The sequence below is a fragment of the Oncorhynchus clarkii genome, chromosome 4 (genome assembly GCF_045791955.1).
Source record: "Oncorhynchus clarkii lewisi isolate Uvic-CL-2024 chromosome 4, UVic_Ocla_1.0, whole genome shotgun sequence".
NCBI lineage: Eukaryota > Metazoa > Chordata > Actinopteri > Salmoniformes > Salmonidae > Oncorhynchus > Oncorhynchus clarkii.
This window is the reverse complement of record NC_092150.1, coordinates 33040962-33065221: the sequence shown is the minus strand read 5'-3', so window position 1 is coordinate 33065221 and position 24260 is coordinate 33040962. Positions and strand designations below refer to the sequence as shown.

Sequence of the window (24260 nt, the reverse complement as noted above, 5' to 3'; positions counted from 1 at the left end):
TTTTTGTACACAATAAATCTGTGTCAACCCGTCCTGCCCCTAGGGGTCCATGGCCCTGCAGCACCCCAACCCAACACACCCCACTCAGCTTTAGGATCTTAGTGAAACATTCATTATTTGTTTCAGGTGTGTTAAGCAAAGGCTGGAGTGACAACCGACAGTACGACAGACCCCCAGGGCCAGGACTGATTAGCCCAGCAGCTAGGGATTGCCTAAATATGTATCTCCCCTGACATGGGCATGTTTTCAATACAGACTCCTTTTGTCGTACAGTATTCCATAAGGCATCCAGATCTTATGAAAGTTGCACAGTATACCCTTAATCTTGTAATAAATCAAATCTAGTGATACATAACTTGACATTTCTTCCATCCATTGTGGGAGGATATCCAACCTTCCAATTAATAGCAATGCATTTCTTAGCCACTATAAATGCTAGGTTACATAGCTTCTTCTGATAACAGACTCCAGTGTCAACATTTACAAGCAAACAAAAACAGGGAGAAGGGAGAATCTGTAGACATGCTGAGATAAAATAACATACTCTGCCATAATTCAGCCAGTCTTCACAAGACCATAACATATGCAAATATGTCCCCTTTTGTGTTTTACATCTCCAGCAGAATAATTACATTTCTGAGTGCATGATATTGAGTTCCACTGGAATATAGTACATTCTATGAATGATCTTAAAATGCAATAATTTATGTCTGAAATGTTATGAACATAAATTGGCATTCTAACATATCTGTATCCATTCATCATCATCAATAGTATCGCCCAGATCTTCCTCACATTTTTTGTTTTACATGTTTTGCGTCATAGGGATACAGTTTGGAAATCAACTTTTAAGATTTGTCAGTCTGCCTGAAAATAGTTTCAATCTCTGAAGTTGCTGGCTTGTGCAGTGTTTGCTGCACAGAGAGAATAAAGTGTTGTATCTGCAAAAGTTCACCTCTGCGTAGTCACAGACTGGTCTCCCCCAGGTTGTCTGATCCTGCTGAGACCCCTGTCACCATCTCATTCTTCTCAGATGAGGACCGACAAAGAATTACCTTGGTGTACATTATACATTATTTAATCCATGAATAGAAACATTGGTTCAATAATTGAAATGGCCATTATTCCCAGATCCCAGACTGTAGCCTACCCATCAACTCAAGATGGAACTTTGTATCCATTCACTGATTTTTTAAATATATTTTTTATTTTATCTTTATTTAACTAGGCAAGTCAGTTAAGAACAAATTCTTATTTTCAATGACGCCCTAGGAACAGTGGGTTAACTTCCTGTTCAGGGGCAGAACGACAGATTTGTACCTTGTCAGCTCAGGGATTTGAACTTGCAACCTTCCGGTTACTAGTCCAACGCTAGGCTACCCTGCCGCCCCATATTTTTATAATATACTGCAAAATTCACCTGAGCTCTGTAGACTGGCTGTCTGACCCTGCAGATACATCTGTCACCATCTAATCCTGCTAAGACATGATGAGCATAGTGTTGTGTACTGACTGTGCACCATGACAGTGAAGCCTGTAGAGATGCTTATACTGTGTCAGTGTGAAAAATAGGTAATTAGCTAGGGAAACAGACAGATAATGTTACATTGGCATGCTGACTAATAAAGACTCACATTGCGCTGAAAAAACATCTGAATATCAATCTTCAATTGTTTGGCTGCTGGTTTCATTGTTTGATTCAGGTCTAGTCTGATTGAGGTAAAATAATAGCTAAAGTTAGTGAGCTAGCTAGCTAACATTAGCCAACTTTTGGCTAGTTCTAGCTAATGGTACAATGGTACATAATAACATGTACTTCTGTTGAAACGGGACAAAAGGAAGTAATATGATGGCATTGAGGAGTACACCACATCAGTCACTTGCTTCATCAATAAGTGCATCGATGACGTTGTCCCCACAGTGACTGTACGTACAGTACATATCCCAACCAGAAGCCATGGATTACAGGCATCATCCGCACTGAGCTAAAGGGTAGAGCACTGAGCTAAAGGGTAGAGCTGCCACTTTCAAGACTCTAACCCGGAAGCTTGTAAGAAATCCAGCTATGCCCTCAGACGAACCATCAAACAGACAAAGCGTCAATACAAGACTATGATCGAATCGTACTACACCGGTCCCGACACTCGTCGGATGTGGCAGAGCTTGCAAACTATTACAGATTACACAGGGAAGCACAGCCGAGAGCTGCCCAGTGACACAAGCCTACGAGAGGAGCTAAATTACTTCTATGCTCGCTTCGAGGCAAGTAACACTGAAACATGCATGAGAGCATCAGCTGTTCCAGACGACTCTGTGATCACGCGCTCCGCAGCCGATGTGAGTAAGACCTTTAAACAGGTCAACATTCACAAGGCCGCAGGGCCAGACGGATTACCAGAACGTGTAGTCCGAGCATGCGCTGACCAACTGGCAAGTGTCTTCACCATCATTTTCAACATCTCCCTGTCTGAGTCTGTAATACCAACATGTTTCAAGCAGACCACCATAGTCCCTGTGCCCAAGAACACTAAGGTAACCTGCCTAATTGACTACCGACCCGTAGCACTCACGTCTGTAGCCATGGAGTGCTTTGAAAGGCTGGTCATGGCTCCCATCAACACCATTATCCCAGAAACCCTAGACCCAAACCAATTTGCATACTCTAATTTGCATACTCCAATCTCTATTGTACTCCACACTGCCCTTTCACACCTGGCCAAAAGGAACACCTATGTGAGAATGCTATTCATTGACTACAACTCAGCGTTCAACACCATAGTGCCCTCAAAGCTCATAACTAAGTTAAGGACCATGGGACTAAACACCTCCCTCTGCAACTGGATCCTGGACTTCCTGATGGGCCAACCCCATGTGGTAAGGGTAGTTAACAACACGTCCGCTGCACTGATCCTCAACACAGGGGCCCCTCACGGGTGTGTGCTCAGTCCCCCTCCTGTACTCCCTGTCCACTCATGACTGCACGGCGAGGCACGACTCCAACACCATCATTCAATTTGACGATGACACAACAGTGGTATGCCTGATCACCGACAACGACGAGACAGCCTATAGGGAAGAGGTCGGAGACTTGACTGGCATGGGTCCTGAGATCCTCAAAAGGTTCTACAGCTGCACCATTGAGAGCATCCTGATAGGTTGCATCACTGCCTGGTATGGCAACTGCTCGGCCTCCGACCACAAGGCACTATAGATGGTAGTGTGTACGGCCCAGTACATCACTGGGGGCCAAGCTTCCTGCCATATTCCTGCCAGTGTCAGAGGAAGTCCCTAAAAGTTGTCAAATATTCCAGCCACCCTAGTCATAGACTGTTCGCTCTGCTACCGCACAGCAAGCGGTACTGGAGCGCCAAGTCTAGGTCCAAGAGGCTTCTAAACAGCTTCTACCCCCAAGCCATAAGACTCCTGAACATCTAATCAAATGGCCACCCAGACTTTTTGCACTACCCCCCCCCCCCCTTTCCTTATGTTACTGCTACTCTGTTATTATCTATGCATAGTCGCTTTAATAACTGTACCTACATGTACATATTACTTCAATTACCTTGACTAACCGGTGCCCTCACAACATTGACTCTGTACTGGTACCCCCTGTATATAGCCTCGCTATTGTTATTTTACTGCTGCTCTTTAATTATTGCTTACTTTTATTTCTTATTTTTGGGGTATGGCGGGGTATTTTTCTTAAACTGCAATGTTGTTTAAGGGCTTGTAAGTAAGCATTTCACTGTAAGGTTGTATTCGGCACGTGACAAATAAAATTTGATTTAATTTGATTTTTTAGAGCTGAACTGTCTGTGGTAGCTAATAGCTAGCTAACTAGCTGCTAACAGTAGTAGTTCATTCACTTCAGTTGAGAGGGGATGAAACATGAGCTAACGTAACATGTCAGTTACAGTAGTAGCTCAGCACTGGGAATAAATACTTTTTTTGTCTGTCAAACAACAGTTACTTTGCCAGCTAGATCAGTCAACTAAAGAGTAGCCAGTTTCTGCTCTGCTTGCTTTTAAAACTAAGAGAAAAGGCATTACACAGACAGCAGCTGCCTCTGTTCATCTCTCCAGTGCTGGTCCTATAATGTATCCTTTCAGAAGCGTTGCCTTTACACAGCCTGTCAACACCCTCTGCTCTGTGATGTCCATGCTGTCCTGAATCCAGCAGTCTGAAACTAGAAAACAGCCTACCACATGGTCCTAAAGCACACTGAAGCCAGGTTTTGTATAACAGTGCAATGATAAAACTTGAAGGACAAGAATGCAATTTCAGAATGTGGGGGGGGCTCATGTCCCCACCGGTCCCTATTGAAAGTTGTACCCCTGGGCCTGGCATACAGATAGTGAAGTGGGTGCATGATTTAATATCAGTGTAGGATGCACAAACTGCCCCCACATTATGGTTCATTTTCAGTAGCCCCGCCCACTCCGAGTTTGGCATGTCTTAAATTACTATATGGTTCGCACGCTGAGAGGAGTATGCTCATGGTTTGCTTGGGGGGAGATAGGGGAACGTTGTAGAGGTAAGTGGCATAATGCAGCCTATGAATGAATGACTAAGCTTTCTAGTGAGAAAGAGATGCGGATATATTTTGACAGTTTATGATAGACAGGCTATAGCGTACAGCCTATAGGCGCCGAGCCTCTTATTGAATAGGCATCTTATTATAGTGATTTTAAGGATCATCAGGCATTTGACTGCTGTCACGATAGTCGTTTATTTTAGTGGCGTGTAAGCAAACATTATTATTGCGAAATATTACATACAGAATACATTTTAGCCTACAATGGAGTAAAATCGGATGAAACATTTCGATAAACATGCATTATAGAGTCTGTGTTATAAAGTGTGTCATAAAGTTTATCGCAGGGTTTCACCACAAACTAAGAGTTGGGCAACCTGTTGGGTAGACCCCACGCAAAGTTTCTATGTTGTCCGTTTGTATTGACGAAAACCATACGTCACCTGTCTGTCGCGAATGTTGAATGAAATTCCATTTGAACCTACTCTACAGATTGTAAGCAGTTTGTAAATTCACTCTGTCCATCTACTCCTATATCGGAGCACTGAATGTGCCAGAGCGCAGAATAACTGACGAATTTACAAACGTGCATTACCAGTAGAATCTGACCAGTGTCAGTAACCTATAGGTCTGCAAAAAAAAAAACGTTATTAAATTATTGCCAGCAGCACAGTTAGTCACTAACGTTCTAGATAACATCAAAACAGCCTTACCAACTCTGCTAGAGCGAGTGAAATGGTCAGAGTTAAGTTATCTCTAATTTGTGTCTGGAAGTAGCTACTGTAACAAGCTATCCAACTTTAGCCAGTTTGCTTGACTGCTGTTGTGAGGTCAGAACGCTCGAATCAACCCTACTCCTCGGCCAGAGCGTCCAGTGTGCGCTCTGAATTTACGAACAGACAATATGATAACGCTCTGAATGTAACGCTCTGAATTTGCAAACCACCCAGAGCACTCCCTGATACAGTGGAGGCAATTTACGAATGCAGACACCGCTGGAATGCGGTTTTGAAATTATAAACTGGGTGGTTCAATCCCTGAATTCTGATTGTCTGACAGCCTTGGTATATCAGACTGTATACCCTGGAATGTAATGAAATTCCAAAGATCTGGAAATCAGCATTTGTCCTACCACTTTTAAAAGGGGGAGATCCAACTCTTAAATAATTATAGGCCAATCTCAAAGCTGTCACCCCTGGTGAAAATACTTCAAACTCTTGTGAGTGAACAGCTAAAATAGTTTTATTTACTAACTATATTTTATCAATGTACCAATCGGGCTTCAGGAAGAAGCATAGCACAATTACAGCAGCCATGAAGGTTTTAAATGATTTCACTGAAGCCCTTGACAAAAAAACAGCACTGTGTCTCACTTTTTTTTTATTGATCTCTCTAAAGCTTTTGATACAGTTGATCATGCTATATACTAAGACAGAGATTGTCGAGTGTAGGTCTTTCGGAGCATGCAGTTGCATGGTTTGCTAACTATCTGTCTGATAGAACTCAGTGCACTCAATTTGATGGGCTCATCTGTTAAATTGTCTGTCTGTAATGGTGTGCCCCAAGGCTCTGTACTTGGTCCTCTCTTATTCACTATTTCTATAAATAATAATTTTGTCCAAAATGCGCAAAGTCATTTTTATGCTGATGATCCTGTTATTTACTGTTGTCCCTCGCTTCTTACAAAAGCTTTCCAGAACTTGTAAACTGCTTTTTATACTGTTCAACATACCTTGTGTCAATTGAACACTGACAAAACTAAACTAATGGTGTTTTCTAAAGCAAGAAATAGACCTATTTACTTTTCACCTATTATTACCTGTCAGGGCAATGAGATTGAGACTGTAACCTCATATAAATATCTTGGAATTTTAATTGATGACGGCCTCTCTTTTAAATGGCATATTCAACCATTTACAAAAAAAATAAAGCTGAAATCTGGATTTTATTTTAGGAATAAGGCCTGTTTTTCTTTTGAACCAGAAGGAGGCTAGTATATCAGCTACATTTCTGCCTTTACTAGACTATGAGGATATTTTATATATGAATGCTTCCGCTCAGTGTTGAAGATCAATTGACAACCTTTACCATGGCACTTTGAGATTTATTTTAAACTGCAAAACCCATACGCACCACGTCACTTTGTATACCAGGGTTGACTGGCCTTCTCTAGTCACTCGTAGGCTCAGTCACTGGTATACTTTTATTTACAAAGTCATTTTGGGTTTAATACCTTTTTATTTGGGCATTTGTATTGTTCAGAAATGTGGCGGGTACTCTCTTCGTTCGCTGGACTTTGTCCTGCTAACTGTTCCAAATGTCCAAACTGAATTTGGTAAAAGGGCTTTCATGTACTCTGCATCATCATCTTGGAACGCCTTACAAAATACTTTTAAACTGGAAGAACTTGTCCCGATTAGTATTTTTAAATCACGGATGAATGATGTTTAGACTGATTCCCTGACCGGTCAATTAATGACTTGGTGCTGCCTATCTTGACCAGGAAGCTCTTGAAAAATAGATTTTAAATCTCAATGAGCCCTTCCTGGTTAAATAAAGTTTAAATAATATATATATATTTAAAAAAATACCACGGGTATGACAAAACATTTATTGTATTCCGGCTCTAATAATGTTGGTAACCAGTTTATAATAGCAATAAGGCACCTCAGGGGTTTGTGGAATATGGCCAATATACCACGGCTAAGGGCTGTATCCAGGCACTCCACATTGCGTCATGCTTAAGATAAGCCCTTAGCCGTGTTATATTGGCCATATACCACACCCCCTTCTGCCTTGTTGCTTAATTATAAATTGGGTGGTTCGAGCCATGAATGCTGATTGGCTGACAGCCATGGTATATCAGACCGTATACCACGGGTATGACAAAACATTTATTTTTACTGCTCTAATAACTTGTGGGGATCGTCTTTTTGACAGAGAGGAAGAGGGTATGCTTCAGACCCACGTTTGGAAGTCTGTTTATTAATATCAGGTGCGTCATTTCAGCTAAATTTAGGGTATGGCAAAGTGACAGCCCCCCCTCGCCTCCCTATTTTGAATAGGCTACGTAAGGTGGAGTCTCCCATCTGCATTCCCATGTTATTTCCAACAATTGGGATTTGAAGGTCTAGGTTAGTAGGCGATTCCCACTATGACAATGCTATAATTGGATGTAGAATATTTTGAGGTGTTCAGAGATCTGTTCATTTAGTTTCCGTTGACCATATTCTTTACATTAGAGGATTTTTATGTGGTGATTTTAGGACGCTAGTGAGTGCTGTGTGTTAAGACATATTTTGGTAGGGTATTTCTATAACTCAGGTCTAACTCATTATAAAAGCCTTTTTCTTCTTCTAAAATAAATGTAGATATCCTTTGGGCTTACAGAATTAGCCAATTGTGTCATCCATGACACAATTGTAGCCTACCATCCGGATAGTTAATAAAAGATGCATACTTGAAGAGAGAAGTTCTCCTGATATTTTTTAGACCTATCCATGCCATTCCCAATCAATAAATCGGAATACTTTCAACATTAGGCTACAATATTTTCTGCAGATTGTCTATGGCTATCAGTCTACTGCACATGCACATACACACACAACATGAGCAGATTAACTTGGTCAAACATTTTATTTATAAGATGATCAGAAAGAATGTGTTGGTAACTCTGCATTATAGTATAACTTATTTATTTTGAACGAAAGCCACAACTAGTACACAAATGAGTCACTTTATGCTGACAAATATCATACTTGACTCGAGCCTGGGGAATTCCTGATTCTACCTGGATTATGTTGGATAGGCTTCCATTAAAGAACACCCTCTGTTCTGTTAGACAGGTAACTCCTTATCCACAAATTTAGTAGGGGGTGTTAAGCCATAACACATACGTTTTTCTAGCATTAGACTATGACCAATGATGTCAAAAGCTGCCCTGAAGTCTAACAAAACAGCCACCACAATCTTTTTATTATCAATTTCTCTCAGCCAATCATCAGTCATTTGTTTAAGTACTGTGCTTGTTGAGTGTCCTTGCCTATAAGCGTACTCAAAGTCTGTTGTCAATTTGTTTACTATAAAATAGTCAAACACCATTTAAAAAAAAGTTTACTAAGGGTTGATAACATCCTGATTAGTTGGCTATTTAAGCCAGTAAAGGGGGCTTTACTATTCTTAGGTAGGGAACATTACTTTTGCTTCCCTCTAGGCCTGAGGTCACACACTTTCTAGTAGGCTTAAATTGAAGGTATGGCAAATAGGAGTGGTAATATCGTCCGCTATTACCCTCAGTAATTTTCCATCCAAGTTGTCAGAGCCTGGTGGCTTGTCATTGTTGATAGACAACAATACTTTTTTCACCCTCTTCCACACTCACTTTAGGGAATTCAAAATTACAACGCTTGTGTTTCATAATTTGGTCAGATATACTTTGATGTGTAGTATCAGCGTTGGATGCTGGCATGTCATGCCTAAATTTGATAATCTTGCCAATGTGATGAATGAGCAATCTGATTCATTGAATGATGGATTCGAAGTTTGCCTTTTTGCCCAAAATTTCATTTAAGTTGCTCCAAAGCTTTTACTATCATTCTTTATGTAATTATTTTTTACTATAATTTATATTTGTTTCATTGGGTAGCTTCTTCTTTTTATTCAGTTTAGTCACATGATTTCTCAATTTGCAGTACGTTTGCCAATCGGTTGTGCAGCCAGACTTATTTGCCATTTATTTTGCCTCATCCCTCTCAACCATACAATTTTTCAATTCCTCATCAATCCATGGGTATTTAACCGTTTTTATAGTCATTCTTATCAGTAACTGGAATTAAATTTCATTAAATGTGTCAAGTGCAGCATCTGGTTGCTTCTCATTACATACCACGGACCAACAAATATTCAACAACATAGGAATTACTACAAAACGTAATGTTTTACCTCTTATACACAATATTAGGCCCAGCCTTTGGAACTTTGGTATTCCAAGATATGGCTACTATATTGTGATCACTACAACCGATGGGTTTGGATACTGCTTTCAAGCACATTTCTGCAGCATCAGTAAAGATGTCATCAATACATGTTGATGATTTCATTCCTGTGCTGTTTGTAACTACCCTGGTAGGTTGACAGTCCGATCAGAGGCAGTAGGGATAACCACGTGTTCTGTTGATAAGTGCGTGAATTTCACCATTTTCCTGTCGTGCTAAGCATTTAAAGTATAACGAGTACCTTTGGTTGTCAGGGAAAACGTATGGAGTAAAAAGTACATTATCTTCTTTAGGCATGTAGTGAAGTAAAAGTAAAAGTTATTTAAAAAAGTAAAGTACAGACACCCCAAAAAACTACTTAAGTAGTACATTCAAGTATTTTTACTTAAGTACTTTACACCACTGGTTACAGTTTGAAGCTTTCTCTAGAGTGGGCAGCCTGATGAAAGCCAGTCAATATTTAAATCATCCAGAAAATATATATTTCTGTTGATATCACATACATGATCAATCATTTCAAAAATGTTATCCAGATACTGACTGTGAGCACTTTGTGGTCTATAGCAGCTTCCCTCCAGAATGGGCTTTAGGTGAGGCAGATGAACCTGTAGCCATATTACTTCAACAGTATTTAACATGAGATCCTCTCAAAGCTTTACATGAATTTGGTTCTGAATATAAACGACCACACCTCCACCTTTGGTATTTCTGTCTTTTCTGTAGCTCTTATAACCAAGTATTGCTACCACTGTATCATCAAATATATTATCTAAGTAAGTTTCAAAGATTATCAGAATATGAATGTCATCTGTTACTAGCAAATTATGGATTTCATAGACCTTGTTTCTTAAGCTACATATGTTAACATGGGCTATTTTTAGCATTTTCTGGGATGCTTTATTATTGCTTAGCAGAGGTAGACTGTCACGACTTCTGCCGAATCAATGCCTCTCCTTGTTCAGGCAGTGCTCGGCGGTCGAGGTCGCCGGTCTTCTAGCCATCGCCGATCCATTTTTAATTTTCCATTTGTCTTGTCTTGTTTTCCCACACACCTGGTTCTCATTTCCCTCATTATGTGTTGTGTATTTAACCCTCTGTTTCCCTCATGTCTTTGTGTGGTTTGTTGCGCTGGGTTATGTTAACCCATATTGTTATTTCGTGTTCACTTTGCCGTGTGTTTTTGGTTCGCCAAAATAAAAGACTGTTGGCTACACAATATCTGTTCTCCTGCACCTGACTCCTTTACAACCATTTACGTATACCTGACGTAGGCATGCTCAGGTTATTTATGTTAGTGCAGGGCGAACTGCACACAGTGGACTTCCTGCTAGGGCACACCACCTCATTGCTAACAGTATAACTCTGGTTCATAGGCACATGATTACTGCATACAATAGCTGTAGGATCAGCAGAGGCATTCATGGCAGTAAGAGGGACAATTGTAGCTCAATTGTAGCTCAATTGTATCTTGGCCAGGTCGCGGTTCTAAATGAGAACTTGTTCTCAACTGGTCAACCTGGTTAAATAAAGGTGAAATTAAATCAATAAAAAAACACACAAAAAATTAAATAGTCTACTGAAATCATTCAAATTCGGTTTTTGAAAACTATAATTTGTTGGTGAGCGTGACAGCTGTACTTTTATCTCAAAATAGTTGGGCGATGGCTGGGCGATGGCTGCAGATGGCTAGGTAACTGCTGTAACTGCTTGACATGAAACTTAACTAGATTTTTTTGTTTCACCTGTCCGTATATTGCTGCGGTGCTCACTGATCCGTATCTTAAGGCTTCTATGGGTTTTCCCTAGGTAAGACCACAAGGACATACCACAATTAGTGGTATTTGTACGTAAAGCTGCTTTGAGCACATTGGCCACATTTGTAATTACCCTCCGGAATATTGTCCAAAAAAGTTTCCCTTTTCTCTGGTGGGTAATCAGATTTAACCACAATATCTCTCACGTTTGGGGGTCTTTTAAAAACCATATGTGGGGGATATTTAAAAATGGGTATCAATTGTGGGTCAGTATCAATAATGTACCAGTGCTTCCTGATAATGTCATTAAATGCCTTCCCCAATGGTGAGTATTGGGTAAAGCACGACCTCGACCGCCGAGCACTGCCTGAACAAGGAGAGGCATTGATTCGGCAGAAGTCGTGACAGTCTACCTCTGCTAAGCAATAATAAAAGCCATCTACATGTTCTGCCTTTTTTTACTTTTGGTTGTAGGCTTTCCGACTGTGTTAGTCCTTCAAAACGATCATTGGTATGTTTTACCCAATTGTCTTTGTACCCCCTTTTCTTAAATCTGATACGTCTGAATTGACTTATAGGGAGACTTTTAATAAGTGGACTTGAATGAAAGCTGTCACCTCTAAGGAGGGTGTTCCTGTCCGTAGGTTTCCTATAGAGATCTGTAGAGAGGAAGGTTTTGTCCTTAATAACCATCACATCAAGAAAACTGATTTATGATTGGTTATAGTTAATGGTGAAGTGAAGGTGTCCATTCATAGAGTTAAGATAAGCATGGAATTCCAAAAGTTCTTCCTGGGTGCCTGTATAGTTCACGAAAATGTCATCCAAATATCTCAGAATTAGGAGAATATTGGAGAGAAAAGGCTTAAGGTCTGGATTCAGCACCTTCTGTTTTTCAAACATTCCTACTTGGCCATTAAGGCCAGATCGTTCTTCAAGATGTTCAAACATTCATAGAAGATGAGCAGGGTCAAATAGTAATCACAGTGGTGGTAGAGGGTCAGCACCTTGGGAGTTAATGTCAGTTATCTTTTCATAGTCGAGCATTCAAAGTTACCCCGGACAGGGACAACCAGACAGGATATGACCTGCACAGCCCCCACACCATTAAAGGGATATCAACAGGCCACTAACTTACTACCCTGAGACAAGGCTGAGGATATTTAAAACATTAAAAATCTATTTTACCTTTATTTAACTAGGCAAGTCAGTTAAGAACAAATTATTATTTACAATGACAGCCTAGGAACAGTGGATTAACTGACTTGTTCAGGGGCTGAACAACATATTTTTTACCTTGCCAGCTCGGGGATTCGATCAAGCAACATTTTGGTTACTGGCCTAACACTCTAACCACTAGGCTACCTGTCGCCTCTAGTCCACAAAGATCACCCCACAGCATGAGCCTGAGGACAGGAAGGAAGGAAGAGCGTAAGCAAGCCAGTGATTCAGCCCAGTAGTATGCTCAGAGGCGGAGATTGTAGGGGAGCCAACAGGCTGAGACAGCAAGGGTGGTTCGTCACTCCAGTGCCTTGTCATTCACCATCGCACCCCTAGACCAGACTACACCTAACCATAGCACCTACCAAAGAGCTTAATCTTCAGTAAACACTTAAAGGTTGAGACAAAGTATGCATCTCTCACATGGATCGGCAGACCATTCCATAAAAATGGAACTCTGTAGTTGAAAATCCTGCGTCCAGCTGTTTGCTTAGAAATTCTAGGAACAACACGGAGGCCTGCGTCTTGTGACAGTAGCGTACGTGTAGGTATGTACAGCAGAACCACATCGGCGAGCTAGGTAGTAAGTCCATGTAATGCTTTCTAGGTTAGCAGAAAAACCTTGAAATCAGCCTTAGCCTTAACAGGAAGCCAGTGTAGAGAGGCTAGCACTGGCTAATGTGATCACATTGTTTGGTTCTAGTCAAGAGTTTAGCAGGCGTATTTAGCACCAGCTGAAGTTTATTTAGTGCCTTTTCCGGGTAGTTTTATTTGAGACGACAGTACAACCATCAAGATTCATTTTCAGATCTGACAGCAGATCTATTTGTTTCTTGGGACCTAGAACTGGCATCTCTGTTTTGTCTGAGTTTAAAAGTAAAAGATTTTCCGTAATCCACTTCCTTATGTCTGAACCACAGGCTTCCAGGGTAGGCAGTCTTGGGGATTCACTATATTTCATTGTGATGTACAGCTGTGTGTTGTCTGCATAGCATTGAATGTTGACATTGTGTTTCCCGAGTGACTCTATCAGGTTGGAAAAATAGGCTGTTTGGGCAGCAGTGAGGGCTTTTCGATAGTGAACGCTACTGTCTTTCCAAGCTAGTCGGAAGACTTCCAATTTGGTGGTGCACCATTTCCGTTCCAATTTTCTGGAAGCTTGCTTCAGGGCTTGGGTATTTTTGTATACTAGGTAGATAGTTTCTTGTGACAATTTTTTTGTTGTGTTTTTAGCAGTGCAAACGAATCTAGACAACGTGTCAACACTGACAGATTGACTCGGTACCAGTACCCCCTGTCAATAGCCCTGCTATTGTTACTGCTGCTCTTGAATTATTTGTTATTCTTATCTATTACTTTTTTTGTTGCTATTTTCTTAAAACTGCATTGTTGGTTAAGGGCTTGTAAGTAAGCATTTCACTTTAAGGTATACATACACACCTGTTCTATTCAGCACATGTGACAAATACAATTTGATTTGATTTGATAGAATATTACGCAAGGTTAAGTTTAGGTCCTTGGTTAGGTGGTTAACTGATTGTAGTACTCCGATGTCTTTGGGTAGGTGGAGGGAGTCTGGAAGGACATCTAGCAATCTTTGGGTTGTCTGAGAATAAATAGCTCAGTTTTTGAAAATCCTTGGTTGGGGTCTGAACAGATAATTTTTTTGTGATTGCAAACGTGATAATATCTATTCCACGGGACAAAACTAGATCCAGATTATGATTGTGGCAATGCGTACTGTAGGTCCGGAGACATGTTCGATAAAAGTTGATGATGGCTCCAAAAGCTTTTTGGTGTGGGTCTGTGGACTTCTCCTTGTGAATATTGAAGTCACCAAAAATGTGAATATTATCTGCCATGACTAAGAATTCAGGGAATCAGTGAGGAATTCTGTATATGGCCCAGGAGGCCTTTAAACAGTGGCTATAAAAAGTGATTGGGTATGCTGCATAGATTGCATGACCAGAACCTCAAAAGACTAAAACACCGGTATTTTTCATACATTCAAATTTGAGGTCAAATGTTAGCAACACCTCCGCATGGATGCGCTGGGGATACGGTCACTAGTGTAACCAGGAGGAGAGGCCAATCACAACGAGTTTATGATCAGTGATTAGTTGAGTTTTAGGCTTTTTTGGCAAGATAGAACATGTACTGTATATATGTATATTTGTAAACAACAGAGTGCACAAAATCTAAGGAAGTCTCAAGGTTTTGCTCGCCTGAGGTAGAGATCTCAAGATAAGCTGTAGACCACACTATTTACCAAGAGAGTTTACATCTATATTTTTCATAGCTGTCTATATACCACCGCAGACCGATGCTGGCACTAAGACCGCACTCAATGAGCTGTATACGGCCATAAGCAAACAGGAAAATGCTCATCCATAGGCGGCGCTCCTAGTGGCCGGGGACATTGATGCAGGGAAACTCAAATCAGTTTTACCTCATTTTTATCAGCATGTTAAGTCTGCAAACAGAGGGAAAGCACTCTAGAGCACCTTTACTCCACACACAGATGCGTACAAAACTCTCCCTCACCCTCCATTTGGCAAATCTGACCATAATTCTATCCTCCTGATTCCTGCTTACAAGCAAAAACTAAAGCAGGAAGCACCAGTGACTTGGTCAATAAGAAAGTGGTCAGATGAAGCAGATGCTAAGCTACAAGACTGTTTTGCTAGCACAGACTGGAATATGTTCCGGGATTCTTCCGATGGTATTGAGGTGTACACCACATCAGTCACTGGCTTCATCAATAAGTGCATCGATGACGTCGTCCCCACAGTGACTGTACGTACATACCCCAACCAGAAGACATGTATTACAGGCAACATCCACATTGAACTAAAGGGTAGAGCAGCCGCTTTCAAGGAGCGGGACTCTAACCTGGACGCTTATAAGAAATCCTGCTATGCCTTCCGACGAACCATCAAACAGGCAAAGGATGCAAGGGGTTCCTCACTCAGTGCTCTCTGGTGTTCGAGCTACAGTCCTCGTCATTCCACACCTATCAGGGCCATGATCGCCTGCATCATCTCTATGCTCTTGGGCAAAGCCCTGGTTTGGGCAATTGGGGAGTGGGAACAGCAGCCACCTTTCTGCAGCTTCATATTAGCCTTCACTGCTGAGCTGTGACGAGTGTGCCGAGCAGCGACTACCACCTAGTCGGCGGACGAGAAGCAGAAAGCCGACTGTTCAACCTCCGCCAAGGTGCCAGACCAGTGGCTGACTTCGTCATTGACTTCTGCACCCTCACTGCCGAGAGTGGGTGGAATACTGAATCACTGGTCACTGCTGGTCAGGGTCTGTCTATCTCCATCAAGGATGAACTGGCCGATCGGGAACATGGGAGAGGACCTCGAGTCCCTGATAACGCTGGCCAACAGGATTGACAACCACATCAAATCAAATCAAATTTTATTTGTCACATACACATGGTTAGCAGATGTTAATGCGAGTGTAGCGAAATGCTTGTGCTTCTAGTTCCGACAATGCAGTAATAACCAACGAGTAATCTAGCTAACAATTCCAAAACTACTACCTTATACACACAAGTGTAAAGGGATAAAGAATATGTACATAAAGATATATGAATGAGTGATGGTACAGAGCGGCATAGGCAAGATGCAGTAGATGGGATCGAGTACAGTATATACATATGAGATGAGTATGTAAACAAAGTGGCATAGTTTAAAGTGGCTAGTGATACATGTATTACATAAAGATGCAGTAGATGATATAGAGTACAGTATATACGTATACATATGAGATAAATAATGTAGGGTGTGTAAACATTATATTAAGTAGCATTGTTTAAAGTGGCTAGTGATATATTTTACATCAATTCCCATCAATTCCCATTATTAAAGTGACTGGAGTTGAGTCAGTGTGTTGGCAGCAGCCTCTCAATGTTAGTGGTGACTGTTTAACAGTCTGATGGCCTTGAGATAGAAGCTGTTTTTCAGTCTCTCGGTCCCAGCTTTGATGCACCTGTACTGACCTCGCCTTCTGGATGATAGCGGGGTGAACAGGCAGTGGCTCGGGTGGTTGTTGTCCTTGATGATCTTTATGGCCTTCCTGTGACATCGGGTGGTGTAGGTGTCCTGGAGGGCAGGTAGTTTGCCCCCGGTGATGCGTTGTGCAGACCTCACTATCCTCTGGAGAGCCTTACGGTTGTGGGCGGAGCAGTTGCCGTACCAGGCGGTGATACAGCCCGACAGGATGCTCTCGATTGTGCATCTGTAGAAGTTTGTGAGTGCTTTTGGTGACAAGCCAAATTTCTTCAGCCTCCTTCTTCACGATGCCGTCTGTGTGGGTGGACCAATTCAGTTTGTCTGTGATGTGTACACCGAGGAACTTAAAACTTACTACCCTTTCCACTACTGTTCCATCGATGTGGATAGGGAGGTGTTCCCTCTGCTGTTTCCTGAAGTCCACAATCATCTCCTTAGTTTTGTTGACGTTGAGTGTGAGGTTATTTTCCTGACACCACACTCCGAGGGCCCTCACCTCCTCCCTGTAGGCCGTCTCGTCGTTGTTGGTAATCAAGCCTACCACTGTTGTGTCGTCCGCAAACTTGATGATTGAGTTGGAGGCGTGCGTGGCCACGCAGTCGTGGGTGAACAGGGAGTACAGGAGAGGGCTCAGAACGCACCCTTGTGGGGCCCCAGTGTTGAGGATCAGCGGGGTGGAGATGTTGTTACCTACCCTCACCACCTGGGGACGGCCCGTCAGGAAGTCCAGTACCCAGTTGCACAGGGCGGGGTCGAGACCCAGGGTCTCGAGCTTGATGACGAGTTTGGAGGGTACTATGGTGTTAAATACTGAGCTGTAGTCGATGAACAGCATTCTCCCATAGGTATTCCTCTTATCCAGATGGGTTAGGGCAGTGTGCAGTGTGGTTGAGATTGCATCGTCTGTGGACCTATTTGGGCGGTAAGCAAATTGGAGTGGGTCTAGGGTGTCAGGTAGGGTGGAGGTGATATGGTCCTTGACTAGTCTCTCAAAGCACTTCATGATGACGGAGGTGAGTGCTACGGGGCGGTAGTCGTTTAGCTCAGTTACCTTAGCTTTCTTGGGAACAGGAACAATGGTGGCCCTCTTGAAGCATGTGGGAACAGCAGACTGGGATAGGGATCGATTGAATATGTCCGTAAACACACCAGCCAGCTGGTCTGCGCATGCTATGAGGGCGCGGCTGGGGATGCCGTCTGGTTCTGCAGCCTTGCGAGGGTTAACACGTTTAAATGTTTTACTCACCTCGGCTGCAGTGAAGGAGAGTCCGCATGTTTTGGTTGCGGGCCGTGTCAATGGCACTGTATTGTCCTCAAAGCGGGCAAAAAAGTTATTTAGTCTGCCTGGGAGCAAGGCATCCTGGTCCGTGACTGGGCTGGTTTTCTTTTTGTAATCCGTGATTGACTGTAGACCCTGCCACATACCTCTTGTGTCTGAGCCGTTGAATTGCGATTCTACTTTGTCTCTATACTGACGCTTAGCTTGTTTGATTGCCTTGCGGACGGAATAGCTACACTGTTTGTATTCGGTCATGTTTCGGGTCACCTTGCCCTGATTAAAAGCAGTGGTTCCGCTTTCAGTTTCATGCGAATGCTGCCATCAATCCACGGTTTCTGGTTTGGGAATGTTTTAATCGTTGCTATGGGAACGACATCTTCAACGCACGTTCTAATGAACTCGCTCACCGAATCAGCGTATTCGTCAATGTTGTTGTCTGACGCAATACGAAACATATCCCAGTCCACGTGATGGAAGCAGTCTTGGAGCGTGGAATCAGATTGGTCGGACCAGCGTTGAACAGACCTTAGCGTGGGAGCTTCTTGTTTTAGCTTCTGTCTGTAGGCAGGGAGCAACAAAATGGAGGTTCCATCCGAGAATGTGTGAGACAGCGCCTTTTTGACACCACTCCCGTATCCTGGTTTCCGGAGCACCCCAAGCCCAGCATTGAGGAGCCAAGGCAGCTGGGACACACACGTCTGAGCCCACAGGAATGTGACAGGCGCATGCGCAACGGCAACTGCCTCTACTGCGGAGGTTTCGGCCATCTCCGTTCTACATGCCCAAAGTTGATGGGAAACACTGGGGCTCACCAGGACAAGGGGAGACCCTGACGAGCTGTCCAGTTTCACCCCAGCTACCCGGTCACCATCTGACACTACACGCAACCCTTCCTTGGGACAACCGTCAGCACCACATTCAAGCCTTCGTGCACTCCGGGGCCGCAGATCATTTCATTGATCAAGACTTTGCCAGAGAATTACAAATCCCCTGCGTGAAATGTCCCATCTCTCTGCAGATTAAAGCCCTCGATGGACGCCCCATCGGCTCCGGCCAGGTGGAATATCAGACCAAGCCCATTCTACTGCAGGTTGGGGTGAACTACTCAGAGAGACTTAGTTTCTTTTTTATCACTGCTCCCAAGAACCCCCTTATCCTAGGGTACCCCTGGCTAGTGCTACATAACCCACTCTTCTCCTGGTCCACGGGACCAGGAGGTCGAAGTAAGAGGCAACCCACCCCCCTCATAGTCCATATGACTGCGCCATAGAACTCCAACTCCACCCCTCCCCGGGGCCGTCTGTACTCCCTCTCAACCCCTGAAGCAGCAGTCATGGACAATTACATCCAGGAGTTGCTGGAGACAGGTTTCATTCGCTCCTCTATATCCCCAGCTGGTGCAGGCTTCTTCTTCGTGGGAAAGAAGGATGGAGGTCTACGTCCCTGCATCGATTAGAGGGCTGAACAGGATTATAGTTAAGAATCGTTACCCGCCTACCCCTGATGTCCGCCGCCTTGGAGTTGGTCCATGGGGCCCAATTCTTCACCAAACTGGACCTCCGCAACGCTTACAATCTGGTGAGAATCAGGGATTGCCAGACTCCAGCCACCCTAGTCATAGACTGTTCTCTATGCTACTGCCCGGCAAGCGGTACCGGAGCACCAAGTCTAGGTCCAACAAGCTTCTTAATAGCTTCTACCCCCAAGCCATACAACTCCTGAACAGCTAATAAAATTTGCATTGATGTTTTATAACACTTACTAAAACATTTTGTATGTGATGCACTCAATGACAATATTGTGAAAGCTTAGGAAATATATAGCGTTATTGTTTGAAAAGTACATTTGTCTTCACTGTGATGAATAGAACACTGAAATTTGTTTTTGTGTTTTTCTTCCAGGCACTGCCAAGAAGGTGAGCTCAACCTCAAACCACATTCACCACCTCTATAATATCCAATATGGCTGAAGGAATGCCTTCATGGACCTCCGACAGGTTTGTTGATAAAATGTACATTTCAAAGAGAAGTATCAGGAAAAACGTAATGAACAAAATGCATTACGTTTCCCACATGCCCTCAGAGAATGTAACAGTCAGCACTGCTTACAAAGTGGAAAGTGACTCTAACCCCTCTGATAATGACGACACCGACTCCCTCTCAGGTAGTAGCTTCACCGGGATGATTTATTTAAACCCACAAACACCTACCTGGACTCTAGCTGAGAAGTTTACTGAACTCAACTCTGGAGAAGACAAGAGACTTTCTACCTATCAGGACCTCTGTGGTCCTCCAGGTTCACCCACGGCCATTGAACATAATATTCCCAATAGGAGAGGGTCTACTGGCGTGTATGGGGTCTACCTAGACTCGTCACAACAAGAGGAAGGCAACATCAAGAAGGTTTCTAAAAGGAGACCGCAGAGGAAAGTTTCTAGCGGGAATCCTTCCGATCTGAAGCTGCATCTGGTGAGAGAGATCAGGCCCAAACCCAACGAGGCTCTGTCTGATGTGCATTGTGATGCGCATGAGATGTTTGATGTTTGTGGGAAAAATGGAAATGAGAAGAGTGGAGTATCACTAGTAATCCCCCCTCCATTAAACAAGGCTGTGGCCATGATTGATGCCTGTGAGAAGAATAAGGTGCCTATAGTGTTTACTGCCATGAAGAAACGTGGAGTAGAGGGAGACACAGAGAACCGGCCCTATAAGTGCACTCACTGCAACTGGGCCTTTAAGAAGTCCAGCAATCTGCAGAGTCATCTGGATACTCATAGTGGCCTGAAGGCTCATGTGTGTGACCTATGCGGCAAGGCCTATTCCCACCAGGGCACACTGCAGCAGCACAAGCGCCTGCACACCGGAGAGAGACCGTACCACTGCCCCTTCTGTGACAAGACCTACATCTGGTCCTCTGATTACCGCAAGCACATCCGCACGCACACCGGAGAGAAGCCATATGTGTGCGAGACCTGTGGCAAGGACTTTGTGCGCTCCTCGGACCTGCGGAAGCACGAGCGTAACATGCACACCAACAACAAACCATTTCCATGTACGCAGTGTGGCAAGACCTTCAACAAGCCGCTGTCCCTGCTCCGCCATGAGCGGACCCATCAAGGCGAGCGGCCCTTCTGCTGTTCCATTTGCGGGAAAGCCTTTGCCGTGGCCAGCCGCATGGCAGAGCACCAGATGGTGCACACCGGGGTGAGACCCTACACCTGCCTGGTCTGTTCCAAATCCTTCACCAAGTCCTCCAACCTGCTGGAGCATCAGGCCGTCCACAGTGGCATCCGCCCCCACAAATGCTCCCAGTGCAGGGTGGCGTTCGCCATGGTGTCTCGCTTGGTTCGTCACCAGTGCGTCCATACCGGAGAGAGGCCCTTCAACTGCACAGGCTGCAGCATGTCCTTCAGCCGAACAACTGCTCTGAAGCGCCACCAGGAGCAGATGTGTGCCGGGAGGATCTTTGTATGTGTGAAGTGTGACAAGGCTTTTCAGTGTGCCTCTCAGCTCACTGAGCACATGCTGAGCCATGACTCTACTGTTGCTGCTTCTGCTGTCGGAAACACAGACAACTGATTGATGCTATTGATGTTTGGGAGCTACCCTCTCATATAGTACACACTGTTGGTTTAGTCAACCTTATTGATATTTACATGCTAGGGCAACATCCTGCTAGTCTGCTAACCTTTAAGGATCTTCTGACAATGTTCTAAAATGCATTCAAAAAAATATTATATTTAATTGTTCTATTGTGAAGCCTGAGTTTGGCTGGGAAAAAAAGTACAATTGTTTAGGCAGATGTATGATGCTCAGAAATTATATGTAGCAAATTTAGATTTTTTTTGTTGTTGATGTTTTTGCATGTACATTGATTAATGAATCTTATGCTAGTCAAATACACAGTTGAAGTCGGAAGTTTACATACACCTTAGCCAAATACATTTAAACTCAGTTTTTCACAATTCCTGACATTTAATCCTAGTAAAACTTCCCTGTCTTAGGTCAGTGAGGATCACCACTTTATTTTAAGAATGTGAAATATCAGAATAATAGTAGAGAGAATGACTTACTTCAGGTTTTATTTATTTAATCACATTCCCAGTGGGCCAGAAGTTTACATACTAATTGAGTGTATCTGGAAGATTGCCTTTAAATTGTTTAACTTGTGTCAAACATTTCGGGTAGCCTTCCACAAGCTTCCCACAATAAGTTGGGTGAATTTTGGCCCATTCCTCCTGACAGAGCCAGTGTAACTGAGTTGGGTTTGTAGGCCTCCTTGCTCGCACACACTTTTTCAGTTCTGCCCACACAGTTTCTATAGGATTGAGGTCAGGGCTTTGTGATGGCCACTCCAATACCTTGACTTTGTTGTCCTCAAGCCATTTTGCCACAACTTTGGAAGTTGTGCATTTGGAAGACCCATTTGCGACCAAGCTTCCTGAATGATGTCTTGAGCTGTTGCTTCAATAAATCCACATAATTTTCCTTCTTCATGATGCCAACATAATGCTGCTTGCAAGCCTCCCCCTTTTTCCTCCAAACATAACAATGGTGATTATAGCCAAACAGTTCTATTTTTGTTTCATCAGACCAGAGGACATTTCTCCAAAAAGTTCCATCTTTCTCCCCATGTACAGTTGCAAACTGTAGTCTGGCTTTTTTATGGCAGTTTTGGAGCAGTGGCTTCTTAGGACTCGTTTTATTGTGGATATAGATACTTTTGTACCTATCTCCTCCTGCATCTTCACAAGGTCCTTTGCTGTTGTTCTGGGATTGATTTGCACTTTTTGCACCAAAGTACATTCATCTCTAGGAGACAGAACGCGTCGCCTTCCTGAGCGGTATGATGGCTGCGTGGTCCCATGGTGTTTATACTTGCGTACTATTTTTTGTACAGATGAACGTGGTACCTTCAGGCGTTTGGAAATTGCTCCCAATGATGAACCAGACTTGTGGAGGTCTCCACATTTTTTTCTTAGGTCTTGGCTGATTTCGTTTGATTTTCTCATGATGTCAAGCAAAGAGGCACTGAGTTTGAAGGTAGGCCTTGAAATACATCCACAGGTACACCTCCAATTGACTCAAATGATGTTAATTAGCCTATCAGAAGCTTCTAAAGCCATGACATCCTTTTCTGGAATTTTCTAAGCTGTTTAAAGGCACAGTCAATTTAGTGTATGTAAACTTCTGACCCACTGGAATTGTGATACAGTATATTATAAGTGAAATAATGTGTCTGTTAACAATTGTTGGAAAAATTACCGACTTGCCAAAACTATAGTTTGTTAACAAGAAATTTGTGGAGTGTAAATAACATACATATTTCAAAACTATTCCAATCTGTTACATGGACTTATTGTACCTGTTACTGAAATGGTTGTTTAGATGTTTAGATGTTTAGATGTTTAAGGTAGTCTCAAATCATAGTCTTACCTAGCAGTCATTCATAATACAGGCTGCGGGTGGATACAAATGCCAAATGTTGGACATGCCCAATCTGGCTGGATTCCAATAGCAATTACACATCACTTTGCAAGCCAGTATAATGTGACTTGGTGTAGCCTGTAAACTATGAGCTTTAGGCCACTGAAATACATATTATCTTAAAGAATATAACTTTAATGACTACATGTTCACTTACAAACTTACTTGGTGAAGGCTACAGGATTGAAAATAAATGAATGCTACAACCATGTCTCTGTCACTAGCAAACAAAGTCATGGGTGGTACTGGTAACTCTACAATTGACTCAGAAGGCCCAATGGGAATTATGCAAATAAGGCTTAAAACCCTACAGCAGGGCCGAAACATTTCTGGAATTTTGTATGGTTCTTCAAAGAACCATCTCCTTTATGGATCTTCAGAGACTCTAAAATCGTTCCCCTATGGCATCGCTATCAATAACCTTATTTGGTTCAAATGTATCTGTTGGGGAGTGACTATACACAAGAGCGCCTCTGAGACGCACACCTACAGATGTAGAAACTTAATTTGATCACCCTGTTGCAGTGCAGGAAATGTAAAACTTGTAGAGTATTTGAGGTTTAAAAAGGCTTCTGAAGTTTGTAATTTCCACTTAGAAAATGTCCATAACCAAAGATTTATCAACCCCTACAAGTGTCTTAATTCTAATTCACATTTCCTGTTACTGCAGGATTATTGTCCTGCTGTAGAAAACTATCTGTGTACACCCCAAATGGCACCCTATTCCTTATACAGCTTACTACGTTTGACCACAGCCCTATGGTTCCTGGTCAAAAGTAATGCACTATATAGGGAATAGGGCGCCATTTGGGATGCACAAATAATGTATGAAGTGGAGATCCTGGGGTGCAGTTCTGAGAATAGCTAATCATATGGTATATTTGAATCTTTGAAAGTACAGTATTGAACATTATTTATTGAATTTGTGTTTGTTATAAAAAATAAAATAAAAAATATTTAAAAAAAACTTTTA

The 24260-nt window shown here is 42.8% G+C and overlaps 1 protein-coding gene across 2 annotated transcripts; it reads left to right on the top strand.

The window, feature by feature from the left end:
• The first annotated feature begins 4462 nt into the window (after nt 1-4462).
• On the top strand, nt 4463-24260 carry LOC139406739 (zinc finger protein 648-like). Of its 2 annotated transcripts, XM_071149722.1 has the most exons (3): nt 4482-4534; nt 19703-19797; nt 19965-24260. In XM_071149722.1, the coding sequence occupies exon 3, from the start codon at nt 19982-19984 to the stop codon at nt 21377-21379; it is 1398 nt and encodes a 465-aa protein (XP_071005823.1). In that variant the 5' UTR covers nt 4482-4534; nt 19703-19797; nt 19965-19981; the 3' UTR covers nt 21380-24260. The 2 variants fall into 2 exon arrangements, with proteins under 2 accessions (XP_071005822.1, XP_071005823.1); XM_071149721.1 differs by having other exon boundaries at nt 4463-4534; nt 19703-24260.

What these genes read in the sequence shown, in the direction of transcription:
- LOC139406739 (XM_071149721.1), top strand. Translation starts at nt 19,763, where the DNA reads ATGGCTGAAGGAATGCCTTCATGGACCTCCGACAGGTTTGTTGATAAA.